Source organism: Gavia stellata, chromosome Z, assembly GCF_030936135.1.
Source record: "Gavia stellata isolate bGavSte3 chromosome Z, bGavSte3.hap2, whole genome shotgun sequence".
NCBI classification, from domain to species: Eukaryota; Metazoa; Chordata; class Aves; order Gaviiformes; family Gaviidae; genus Gavia; species Gavia stellata.
In genome coordinates this window covers 36022095-36034832 of record NC_082637.1, presented here as the reverse complement: position 1 = coordinate 36034832, position 12738 = coordinate 36022095, and the positions used below count along the sequence as shown (strand labels likewise).

At 38.9% G+C, this 12738-nt stretch overlaps 1 protein-coding gene across 8 annotated transcripts in view; it reads left to right on the top strand.

Annotated features, from left to right (window-relative positions):
• Positions 1-12738, top strand: part of NFIB (nuclear factor I B) — a 284093-nt gene that overhangs the window by 236346 nt on the left and 35009 nt on the right. For 7 of the 8 annotated variants that reach the window (XM_059833888.1, XM_059833885.1, XM_059833884.1 and 4 more), the window contains exons 7-8: positions 1629-1760; positions 4225-4409. In XM_059833888.1, coding sequence (XP_059689871.1) covers positions 1629-1760; positions 4225-4409 — 317 coding nt within the window. The remainder of the gene's footprint in view (positions 1-1628; positions 1761-4224; positions 4410-12738) is intronic. The other variant, XM_059833890.1, reaches the window with a different exon arrangement.

The window sequence follows — 12738 nt, the reverse complement described above, 5'->3', positions numbered from 1 at the left end:
ACTTAGCAGAATGTATTCAACAAAACATTTGGCAACTTTGTCTTTGCTACCTGCTGATGGATTCAAAGAAACAAAATATTCCTCTGTTTTCTTCCTCAACAGCAATTTATTTACCAAATTTTTATAAGACAGCTGGAGTTGCCTTTGTCAGCACTCAGTATTTTTGATAACAACATAAAATTGCAACAGATCAGTACAATAAAAAGCATACAGTAACCTTTGTCATATCTCTTACAACTGAATGAGTGCTGAATTGCTCTGTTGTAAAGCAATTCCTCGCTCTTGCTGAATGTTTTGCTGAGTAAAATCCTTTCTCAGCAGCCTTCTTGAAGAGGTGAACCTTGCAGGGTATCTGGGAAATCAGCAGACATAGTAGTCAGGACCAAAGGGGAGCAGGGGAGTTGCAGGGGGATGGTGGAGGGGCACTGGCAGAGTCTGCTCTGGGTCTGGTGCCAGTGCCTGTGGAGGGCTTGACAGCGGGATGGGGCAGAGCGGAGAAGCAGTCTCTCAGTTTGATGGGTCCTGCTCTAAGTACAGCTTTCATGGTGAAAACCCACGCTTAAACTCCAGCCAGTTCAGGAAGCACAGGTCCAGTTTGGCCTCAGTAAAGTGCTCACACTTTGCAGGCCCGTCTTTGACTTCCAAGATGATTGTATGTCCCTCAGAATAGCACAATACAGTGTGCCAATATTAAAAGTGCCGAAATCACTTTAAGGGCTAACATGGTCCATGTAGGAAAGTCAGCTGCAACGTGGCCCCAGTCCAGTAAAGTACTTAAGAAATGACCTTTGCTTTAAACATGAGTTAGTCCCATTGATTTGAAATGGAACTGACTTATGATATTGATGTGTGTCCTATAACAATATTGTAATTAACTTTGAAATAATTTGATGCAAAGTCCAACAAATGTTGTTTAATTAATTTAAACTTTCAGAATGAATTTAGTGCTTTTGCTTTATGCAATAACAGTAACCCTGCATGGTAGAAATCATATATTTGTCCCTACTAGTGTGTTATCTTCACACAGTGAGCTCTAAAGAGATGTTTTTGTTGATAGGGAAACTGGAAGGAAGAGGTGGGAAGGCCCTACTTGAGACATGGAAAATATGAGATAGAGAAGTGAAAGTATCCTTTATTCTTAGGGAGGCTACATTGTTGCACTATGGTTTTGGGAATGATAAGGGATGGGTTTTGAAATAACAAAATAATAAATACCATAAACCGACATGTGTATGGCAGTTACCCTACACACCTGAGGGTAGGTGTTCCATTAAAAAAGCAGTAAAGATTATGTGGCTGTTGCAGGAGCAGCTGATTTGGTGATGTTCTGGGGAGCTGAGAAGTGTCTAGGGAGGTTCTGAAGACATGCATTACTTTACTGTTTGGCTTGTCTGCTATGAAAGGAATGTAGTTTCTGTTTTGCAGGACAAAGACCAGTTAGCGGATTATTATTCATTTGCAAGTTTGAAAGCAATACTTTAAAATTAGTTTATTTGTCATAGGGGAGTTGGGTCACCAAACGATATTTATGCATGAACAGTAAAATAAATATCTTCAGACTACAAAATGATGAGACCTGAGACAGGCTTCTAAGCTAATGTCACTGTTCCATTGTTTTTCTATTGCAGATATGTCTTCTCCTACAATGAAGAAACCTGAAAAGCCTTTGTTTAGTCCTACTTCTCCCCAGGATTCTTCACCAAGACTGAGCACTTTTCCCCAGCATCACCACCCAGGAATCCCAGGAGTTGCACACAGTGGTGAGGGTTATGGAGGAGGAAGAAATACCTCCCTGTTCATTTGGTCTGTTCTCCTTTCCTACAATCAGGTTGTGGTGCATTTTTGCAGACTTTCTTAGAGACCTAATCCCATTTATAATACTGATGAGAGTAGAAATGGAAGAGGTTGGGGTATCCTTGCAGAAATGCTCATTAAACTCAGTTCAGGTAGTCTGACTATTGAAAGTCACTGGAAAAGATTTAGGATTAACCAGTGAATAAAATAAATTGGAAACTTCATGAAGGAACTGACAGAGGAAAAATCCTCCTCGTCTTTCCTCCTTCCACCTACATCCTTTTTTATTATTGTTGCTACCACTACGTTGTATTTAAATACCAGCATAGGTAGGATTTAAAACACAAGAGAAATCACAACCATGTTCACTATGTGACACAATGAAATAAGTGCCAGTGCTTCTTTTGAATGCTCTGTCTCAAGAGGTACAGTCCTGATAAATTATTTTTCAACATCTGTTTTCTGAAATCTATAGTAAATCCATAGTAAAACTTCACTTAAAGTGTGAAGGAGACACTTGAAATGTGATGGAATGCATGTTAACTTGAGGGTTTATCAGGAATGACGGGAAAATTCCAGCATCCTGGTCTGTTTAATTTTAGAGATGAGAGTGACCCTGATTCTTCAGATAAGAACACAGTCCTCAGAAGTCTCCCCTCATAAGCTCATCATGTCTCCTTATAAATGGCATATGAAGGGATTAATTTCTTGAGCAGAGCTGGGTGACTAGAGGAGTAAAAGAGATTTGAGGACTCTTTCTTTTCTTTAACATGCAGTTCTGCTTTGAGAAGTTTCAGTTTTGTGATTTCTCCATGATTTCAAGTTCCTCTTTTTCAATTTGTATGCAAGGACTATTTTCCATATAACATCCGCTTACTTTGTAAGTGTATGAAAGTGAGCCTGAATCATTCTGGTCTCTGTAAGTTTTCCACTATCAGCAAATACTCAAGCACATCAGACATGATGGGTGAAATGGAAGGGACAGATTTCAGCTCGCTTGTGTTTGTTTTGCACAGCTCCCACATGTCAGAGCAGTAACTAATGTTTCATGATTAAACTGAACTGGTGGGACTGTGATTAAAATGAGCGTGTCACAAAAGAAGCGTCCATTATTATTTTTGGCCCTATACTTACATGTAGATCTTTATATTTGCTTTAGTGTATAATTTTTAGATCTATATATATTTGAGTGACAGTCTTAACCTTATTTGTAGATGAGCTGTTTACTTGCTAGAAAACCTGATTTCTATCTGTGTAGCCAGATAGAATTATGTCGGTGAGCAATAGTTTTGAGATTTGCACGTTTTGATTACCAAGTGCAGCAATTTTTGAACATTCCTACTGTTGCTTTTTCTTGGGAAAACTATGACTTGGTCCCAGCTCAAAAAAAGCAAACCATTTAAAAATTAAGCTGAAAAAAACAAAGATACGGGAGGTGGTCCCAAAGAGCAATGTTGGTGTGCTTGTGCTGATACAGTATAGAACTGTGAGCAGTTTATAAAATACCTTGCCTATACAGACCTGATTTTATACCCTCCCACTACTGAAAATGAAAACACCATTGTCTTTTCTCCATTTCCAAAGAACTTGGTACCTCCTTTTTAATACATTGCCAAGTAGGTGCCCTCTAGATGTGTAGTAAGGGTTTTGCAGTGTGATAGAAGAACACTCCACTTCCAGCCGATGACTGTGCAGCAGAAGGACATGCTGTACATTCCTTTCACTGTGAAAACATTGCTGGTTGTTTAGACATTACATATAGTCTACAGATAGTGTGTGTTTGTAGGGGCTGGGAAGAAAAAGAATGTAAATAAAAATATGTGTAGGGTAGATACTTTTTTGTTTGTCAGAGATATTTTTATTGGATGGATTGGTTTCCCAGGCCCTGAAGTTGAATGTTAATTTTCACAAAGGTCAGCTAATATTCATGGCATTATTCGTAAGTAGTTATTACCTTGTTCCCACATGAAGCAGGTAGAGTGCAATGAAGTGAGGAATCACTGTTTCTTAGGACTTGGTGACTTTGCTGTCTGCTGTTGGAGCGCTGTGGATAAAAGTGTAGGTTTTATTTATTGAGTAAAATATTTGTTTTGTTTATTTGGGCTCCAGATGGGAAAACTGTATAATTGAAATATCTTTTGTGCTGGAGAATGGTTACTGTTTAAAGAAAAAATGAAAAAAATATGATGGCATAACCCAAAAAACCAAAACAAGATAGAGTATTTTTGAATTTGAAACAGAGGCACTTTCCTTTGCCTGGGATGATGCGAGGGGAGGACATGTAAGTTTTTCTGTAAAGATGCCATGAAGCAGGACTGCAGTGTACTGACTTTTAACTGACTTTTTATTTTTCTTGCTGTAACACAGAGTTGAAGAATTTTAGAAGAAACAAGATGCGAAGTAATTTTAATTTTATTTTATCTTCTCCAGTCATCTCAACTAGAACTCCACCTCCACCTTCACCATTGCCATTTCCAGCACAAGCTATTCTCCCTCCTGCCCCGTCTAGCTACTTCTCTCATCCAACGATCAGATATCCTCCCCACCTGAATCCTCAGGATACTCTGAAGAATTATGTACCTTCTTATGACCCGTCCAGCCCACAGACTAGCCAGGTACTGTAAAACAATGTGAACCCTCCAAAAGAAATCCTATGAGGAATGTGTGTCTTCCAGGGCATCTAGACCAGTATCTCACTAGTTCTGGTCTCAGAGCAAGCTGGGAGCTGGCATATAAGCCATGCAACAACTTTTCCTGTTCAGCATGGTTGAATAAAGGGCACAGGTTAGTCATATCCACTTGCTGTTCCTCTGTCAAGTGTAAGCAAAATACTTGTACTGAGTGACCCAGCAGCACTAACAGGGCAGGTCCTAGTCCTGCACCCTTCCTGCAGGATGGGCACTTCTGGCCTTGCAGGGCTGCCCCAGAGGAAGCTCCTGCTGCAGGACGGAGCAGGGAGTGTGCTGATATGTACACAGGTACGCATGCACAGGCACGGACATACAGGTATATTTATAGACTAACAATGAAAATAAACTCTGGCAAGGTAATGCTTGTCCTGTTTTGTAGGCGCCTGACATTTCTTTGCAGAGGTGCAAAGACATTACTGTAGTGAGCACAGCACAGACCCACAAAATTGTTTTTCCTTCCTTTTGTAGAGAATGTGCAGTAATAGATGAGTTCCTGGCTGATACACCAATTCAGACTTGTGTCTTATATGGGAAATGACATGGTTTTCATTAGCGAAGTAATTTGTGAAGGACTGTGTGCAAAACTGCTTTCCATGATAGCATCAGCACATAGCGTTATCATGTGATCTGCACTATAGAATAAACTGTGGTTGAGACTTGGTCTGTCAATACTTGGAATATTTCCAGTGTCAGTGTAATGTAATCTTTGCTGCTCAGGCTGTTATTTATTTTTGATACCTAGACTGAAAGGCTCCTGTGAAGCCCTGTAGCTTGTGCTTTAGAATGGGTTTTGGAAGAGCCTTGGGAATGTAAACTGAAGAGACAACAGTCAGGTTTTCCGACCCCTAAGAGTTACGTTCCTTTGGAAGGACTGTCTTATCAGGGATGAAGGGGTTGCTGTGACAGCATTTTGGTTTGGGCTTTGTTTTGTTTTGTTTTTCACCAATAATGACAGGCCTTTCAGCATGTGTTTCAGGCACAACAGCAATAGAACTTGAGACTGAATCAAACTTTCTATGTTGAATAACAGATATGGCCACTCTAGGCTGTTCAGAAGGTCATTCTGGCTATTGTCCCCATGGACTAATGCTCTAGTCAGCTGCATGGCTTTCCATGTATTTAAAAAAAAAAAAGTGGGTCCATAAAATCAAAATGTACTTTGAAGGGAGAAATCCTAACTATGTGATTTTCGTTGGTTACAATATTAATGCAAATTAAACCAAAAAGTGAAAATGGAGTATGTCGGCTTTAGAATACAAATTGCTATCTGCACATGGATTAGAAGTCTTTCAGTCCCATATAGCATTTTTGCTGAGACTCAGCTGGGAATGTTGCATGCAGGACCTGATTTTAATTTGTGTAAAATTTCCATGAACAACAAAGTCTAATTAAGACATCCATTAAAAGTCCTTAACGTTAATTCAGTGCGGAAAATCTTAGAGTTCTATTGGATTTTTTTTTTTTAAACTGATGTCTTAATTAGGCACTATTAAGGGAAAAATTATGCAAATTAAAATCAGGCCCTTACTGTTATGCATTTCTTTAATTATTCAGTGCTTGTTTTACTTACATTTTGATTTCTTATATATATTAGAAGTGCAGATTAGGTGATAATCTCTCTGCATTGTTCAGTGTTCTGCTTTGGATCATCACTGAAAGAACACAACATCTAAATGAAGTATCTGACTTTCTTTCAGACAGTTGACAAATGTGTGGTCTTGTGATTTTAACTTTGGAGAACATATTCATTGAGCAGGAGAAGTGCTTTCAACTCTTTGTCCAACAAGAGTCTTACTCACTTCCTTATCTGCCTGAAAGATTACTCTTTAGAACTTAAAAGATGAAATTTTACTTTGCTGATTTTTGTCAGAGTACTAGCAAACTGAAAACACTTCCTATATTTGTGATGTGGCACTATAGGGACTAACAGGACAAACTACCCTCAATTTACTACTTTTGTCACCTTTCATAATCTTTATGTTAGGGTAATATTTTTCATTTCATTCGATGTTTGATTTAGTTCCTGGGAAGAGGGAACAGGGTTAAACAAGACCGAGTATGGGATTCCAGGCATCTGCATCAACTATTCTCTGCAATTTATTATCATTAATCTCTATTATTTGTGGTATCTCTTTTAAATTTAATTCTTTAAAGTTCATGTCTGAGATATGCTGTACATTAGAGGAGTTTCATGCCCAGTCAAAATATCTCTAAACAAAACAGTTAAAGGATGGCTGTACAAAAAATGAAACACAAAGAATAATTTTTTGCTTAGGAAAAGAAGAAGCAGCCGTCTGTGAAGTTTCAGTGACAAAAGGGAATTGTTCTGATACAATGGCATGCTTTGAGCCAAACCAGTTTTTCTTTTCTAAATAAAACATGAATTTTTATTCAAACAAAATTAATTATTATAAAATGCAAAACTGCATCTGTAGGAATACCACATCAAATTTAATTATACTTTCCTACCTCAAAACGTACTCATTTGGATTTCAAAAGGAGAACTATGATGATAGTTTTAATTTCAGCTTTAGAAATAGAAAGGATGGATACCCTGACAGCATTTACCTAAAATGAACTGTTCCTCCCCAACATCTTTCAGTAATACGCTAATTTAGATTGTTACGACAAGCAACTGAGATGCCTTTTACTCCCCCCAGCAATTTTGAGATTAATTACATTACTGCTGCACTGATTATAGTGAGACAGTCATGCTATTCAATGGAATACTTTAAGTAAAATCAGTTTAAAGAGCTCCCAGAGGTTTCCACGGTGGGGAGCAGTGCGTAATTTTCTTGACATAATGTTAAATACTCCAAATTATGTGGGATGAACAGTCAGGAAGTTCAAACGGGCCCTTTGGCTCCAGTGAAAAATGATTCAACAATGGATGATCCTAAACAAAAGAGAGCCGTGGCTGTCGGTTTCATGCATATCTCCTTTTTATCCCCTGTTCAATCTGGAGAATAAATAAACAAATGTACTGAACAGAAATGGACCTTGTTAGATATAGAGCTGGACTTGCCTCCAACTAGTAGTCTGAAAAGTTAGCAAGGTTTTCAGAACTGCTGTACTGTCCACTACTTAAGTAATTCTCCTGACCCCTTTTTATTATACTTAATTTCAATCCTTTTCGTCTTAGCCGGGCATGCATATTACTGGATAAGGTTGTGTGTGTGAGTATGTGTTCGTATTATGATGGGGTGCTGGTCCCTCCACAGTTAAATTGATACTGGTTACTCACTGGAAGTTTCAGCAAAAACTAATTGATTGGTGTGTGTCTAATCCACCTATGGTGTTTATCCAGCTACAGTGTATTCAGGTTTTCAAAGCTACCACAAATTTTGAACATGTATTTTCTTTTTGAATGATTCCATGTGGGTGAATCTTTTAATCTTAGAAAATATTACCTCCTGTGTGTGTATGTACACATGTGCACTCACACACACAGATCTGCACACACTTGAAATACATTAATAATCGAGAGTGTATGAATCAAAGTACAGTATCAAAATCAGACTTCCAATGAGCCTGAACAAATCACCAAGCACAACAAGACTTGTGTGGCTGTAGTCAAAACCAAAATTCCAAACTTAATGCTGCATCGAGTTAAATGGCATAACTTCCTGATTAAGGTGTGGTGAATCACAGAAGAAGGGTCAGCAAGTGTGATGAAGGAAACGAAGGTAAAGAAAACAGTTAAGGTGAATCCTGCTGAAGAACATCCTGGCATTAGTGAGAAATTTTTTTTCTGACTGAACCAAGCAAACAGCAGTAGACAATCTTGCAAGCCCTTTGAGTTTGGATTATGAAGGGCACAGTTTACAGGTAACCTTAAATCAAATTTTGTGATATTTTTTATGAAATATGCAGTTTTCAGTGGCATGGTAAAACTGCCTCCAATTTGGGGGAGTCATGTATTGGGCCCTTTTCCTCTTACAATAAATGGCTTACACTTGTTACATACTACAGACCAAACGAACTACTGTCCACATATTGACTAAAATTCCTGGGGCTGTTAAAATGTGCTTCGTTGCAATGTGGGTTAGTTTGCAGCTATATCTTTTTAATGGTTTTATCTTTGTCTGAAGACGGAAATATCTGAAGAGCTTGAGAAGAGCTGCTTCTGGAAGCTGGTGAGGCCACTTATTTTCCTTTCATAATTGATTGGGGTATTCAATTTTTTGTTCAATGAAAGATAGGCACACTCTTCATGAACGCCAGGCAGATGCTTTGTCAATCTTCAGTACAATAACTGTAGTCATTTAGCAATGAGAAGGGAATCTTGTGAGGCTCTGTTTGGGCTGGTCAAAGGGTTTCCTGTTGGTTCCTGGGAGAATACTAGCAGAATAAGCTGACACAAGCGATATGTCTGCATGTGGTTTCTTTGGTATAGCTAGCACCTTTATTTGTTGACATTTAATAGTTTTCAGCTTCTCGGGCAAGTCTTTCCCTGTAATTTTTATGAAATTATTGAAGATTAAATATGGCAATGTGCTGGTTTTAATTGTAATTGAGAGGCAGAGAGAGAGTACTAGCTTAACTGTATCTACTGACATGGCATTTAAAGATGTAATTGCAGTAGTAGATGATTACTTTGTATTTAGTTTGCTCATTTGTAGTTTATTAAATGCACAGTTATAAGTCTCCAGAGTGCATGAAATACCATTTAACTCAAAGATATCTTTTGAACATTCTTCTACAAAGAGGTTTACTTTCCCATGCTTGTGTAACATGGACTTACCGTGTCGTTAAGGCAAATATACAAGGAAAGCTGGATATTTCTTTGTGCTCTACTTGTTGACAAATAATTCAGATTTTGTAAGTTCACAGGTAAAAGTTGTGATTTGGGGTGGAGGATTCTTTGCCTAGAATGTCTTATGATATCTGTGTCTGAACATGGGTTGCTGAAGCTCTGCAGTTTCTCTCAGTTTCAGCAGCGTTACATCAAGAGGAAAATGTTTTTTCAAATGAATGGGACTCAGAGCTTTATAGATCAAAGTCAACACCTTGATTTCTCTCAGAAAGTAGTACAGAAGTGATCTCGTCAGCCAAGAACTGGCAAGAACATGTTTTTTCTAAAGCTAGTTCCTCAAGCAGACAGGTAGCTGCGTGTCACACCACCTGAAGCTTTTGTGTGGCATCTTCCAGTGAGGTCTGTGTAAGATGTGCTGTAGCAATGAGTTACTCAGGTTGCAAGAGTATGGAAACTAGTGAGATTCATCCTCATGAAAAGTGGTAAGGGGCACTATAAAAAGGCAAAGTACATTTCTGTTGCTACCATAATATCCAACAGTAGAAAGGAAATCTGTATAGCCTTGCTTTTTGTTAACCAAATGCTTTATGGAACCCACCAGGTTCAACCTGAGGAGGAATTGCCCTGCAGTACCTTCTACAGTCTCACCGGCAGTGCTCTAATAATACCATTCCCCTATCTTTAGCAGAGTCTCAAAGGCACTGTGTTGTATTACTCAGGTAATAACTTGAGGGTATGTCTTCTGCACATTTGATGAAACTGCTTCCTGTACCATTGAGCTGCCTCCAGTGGGGGACTAACAAACACGGCCATTGGTTGTTTATAGGTCATGTAGCATTAGGGTGCCCTAGGCAAAAGTTCTACTAAGGTAAAAGGTTGGCTTTGTGTCATATAGCGCAAAAAAAAAAAAAAAAAAAAAAAAAGCAGTGTGGGGTTAGAAAAATGGAAGATACTTCTTCCAGTTTCTTTTACTTGTATATTTGCTGAAACATCCATCACCCCTTGTGCATATCATGGAACACAGTGTCATGGACTCAAAGACGGAACTTATCAGCTATGATCTCCAGGGTCATAGATGTGGCTAGTAGACAACTGGTAAAACAAGGTATTTAGTATGTGAGCAGGGGACCAAAATGTGTAGAACTGGATCTTCTACAGCTTCATCAACAAAATTAATACAATCAAAGGTCTCAAAACTACCCTGCCATAAGGTTTTGCAGTGATATTCTTCACCGTAGTATCTGAACTTTGCTGTTACAAGGAACTGGAACTGTTGAGAAGAAATGGGTGACAGAGTATTTCCAAACACACTGAATCCAGTTTGACTAAACTGCACTCATTGGTTGATCACCTAGCTGTAATAGGGTAACCTTCTTGGGAAACACGGAGTTTCTATTGAAAAACCTGTGTTTTGAGATGCAAATATATTGTTCTCCAAGTACAGTGGTTAGCTGGAATAATGTAATTTTTATTCAGCCCTGAAACGTCTTTCTCAACTACTTAACACAGTATCGTGTGTTGCTGTACCTAGGACATGCACAGGATTAAGATGATTTCTGACCTTTGTTGATTATTTCTTTGAAGATGCTTTGTATTTAAGATTTCAAGGAAAATCGGAATTATTTGATTTGGAATTTGGAATTACAATTATTTTGTGAAAAAAGATACTGTGCAAATTTAAACATAAAATATATTTTATCATTTAAGCAACTTAATAGTTGATGTGAATTGTTTAATATGTATGTCAAATTTTTGTTATGTTTGGATATCTCATCTGTAGACGTTAGTGTTGCCATTTTACTATGGCATCAGAAAGATTTTTTTAACGCTGGAGGTAGTGAGCTATATGACAAAACACTGTCCTAAAATGTAACTGAAGACATAAGGTGTAAACGTGCTGATATTTGGGCAAATATGTGAACAGAAGTCTGAGAGAAGGTTGATTAATTACTGGCTATAAATATGTTAGCAAAATCTCAGCAGGGAAAACAGTTATAGTGAATGCTGATTTTAAGAAAGTCCATATTCATATCTGTTACAAGTTTCTGTTCAGACTTCAGACCTAAGGATTAACTGGAAGTGTGCGTGATGCACACAATCAGATATTAACAGTCTGACAATCTGAGTTAAGTTATGTTACAGTTATGACAATGAATACAACTCATCTGTGCCTTTGGGCACATGAATGGATTAATCTGTGGCAATTCAAGATGGTGTGAATTAAAAAGCTGGAAAACGTAACACAGATCTGAAAATCAAATTGGCGTGCTATACAACAATAGAAAAGTGTATACCTGCATAAATTGGGGCTAAATTTGTCAGACCTTCATTGTGTTTGCTTCTTTCCCTCTCCCATTTTCAAATGCACAGCTTGTTTATCTAACACAGCTGCCTCCATGCAATTTGGTTGACGTTTATGCCCCAGGCATCATCTCTCTGTTTGTAATCCATCACACAGACATATTGATGCCCTATTTGATGGTAGCAGTTGATTTTTCACCTGTAATGCATTTGTCAGTAAGAATCTCTTCAGGGAAAACTGGAACTAGAACCTAGAATTTGTTTTAAATAAGGACAACATTAATTTGTATTAAATTGCAGAATCACAGAATCATTAAGGTTGGAAAAGACCTGTAAGATCATCAACTCCAACCATCAACCCAACACCACCATGCCCACTAAACCATGTCCCACAATGCCACGTCCACACGTTCCTTGAATGCCGCCAGTGATGATGACTCCACCACCTCCTTGGGCAGCCTGTTCCAGTGTTTCACCCCTCTCTCAGTAAAGAAATTTTTCCTTAGGAAAATCCAGCCTGAACCTCCCCTGGTGCAACTTAGGGTCATTTCCTCTTGTCCTGTCGCTAGTCACTTGGGAGAAGAGACCAACACCCACCTCTCTGCAACCTCCTTCCAGGTAATTGTAGAGAGCGATGAGGTCTCCCCTCAGCCTCCTCTTCTCCACACTGAACAACCCCAGTTCCCTCAGCCGCTCCTCATAAGACTTGTGTTCCAGACCCCTCACCAGCTTCGTTGCCCTTCTCTGGACACGCTCCAGCACCTCAATGTCCTTCTTGTAGGGAGGGGCCCAAAACTGAACACAGTATTTAAGGTGCGGCCTCACCAGTGCCGAGTACAGGGGCACAATCACCTCCCTACTCCTGCTGGCCACACTATTTCTGATACAAGCCAGGATGCCGTTGGCCTTCCTGGCCATGATGATGTGCTATAAATAATTGCAGTTGTAATTCAAGTGGATACTGTCCAAATAGATACGTAGTTTCCATGCTAAAATATCTTTTGACATAACTGCCAAAGTTAAAAGGAGAACAGGTCACAGAAGCTATTTCTAGCAGCCAGTTTTCAATAAGATCATGAATTGACAACTTCAGAGGGCTATTTCTGAGCAGAGGGTTTCCCTCTTTGCACTGAAAGCTTAAAGTAGGACAGAAGACTTAAGACATCCGAGGGAACCAGTGTTCTTGAGCTTGTACCA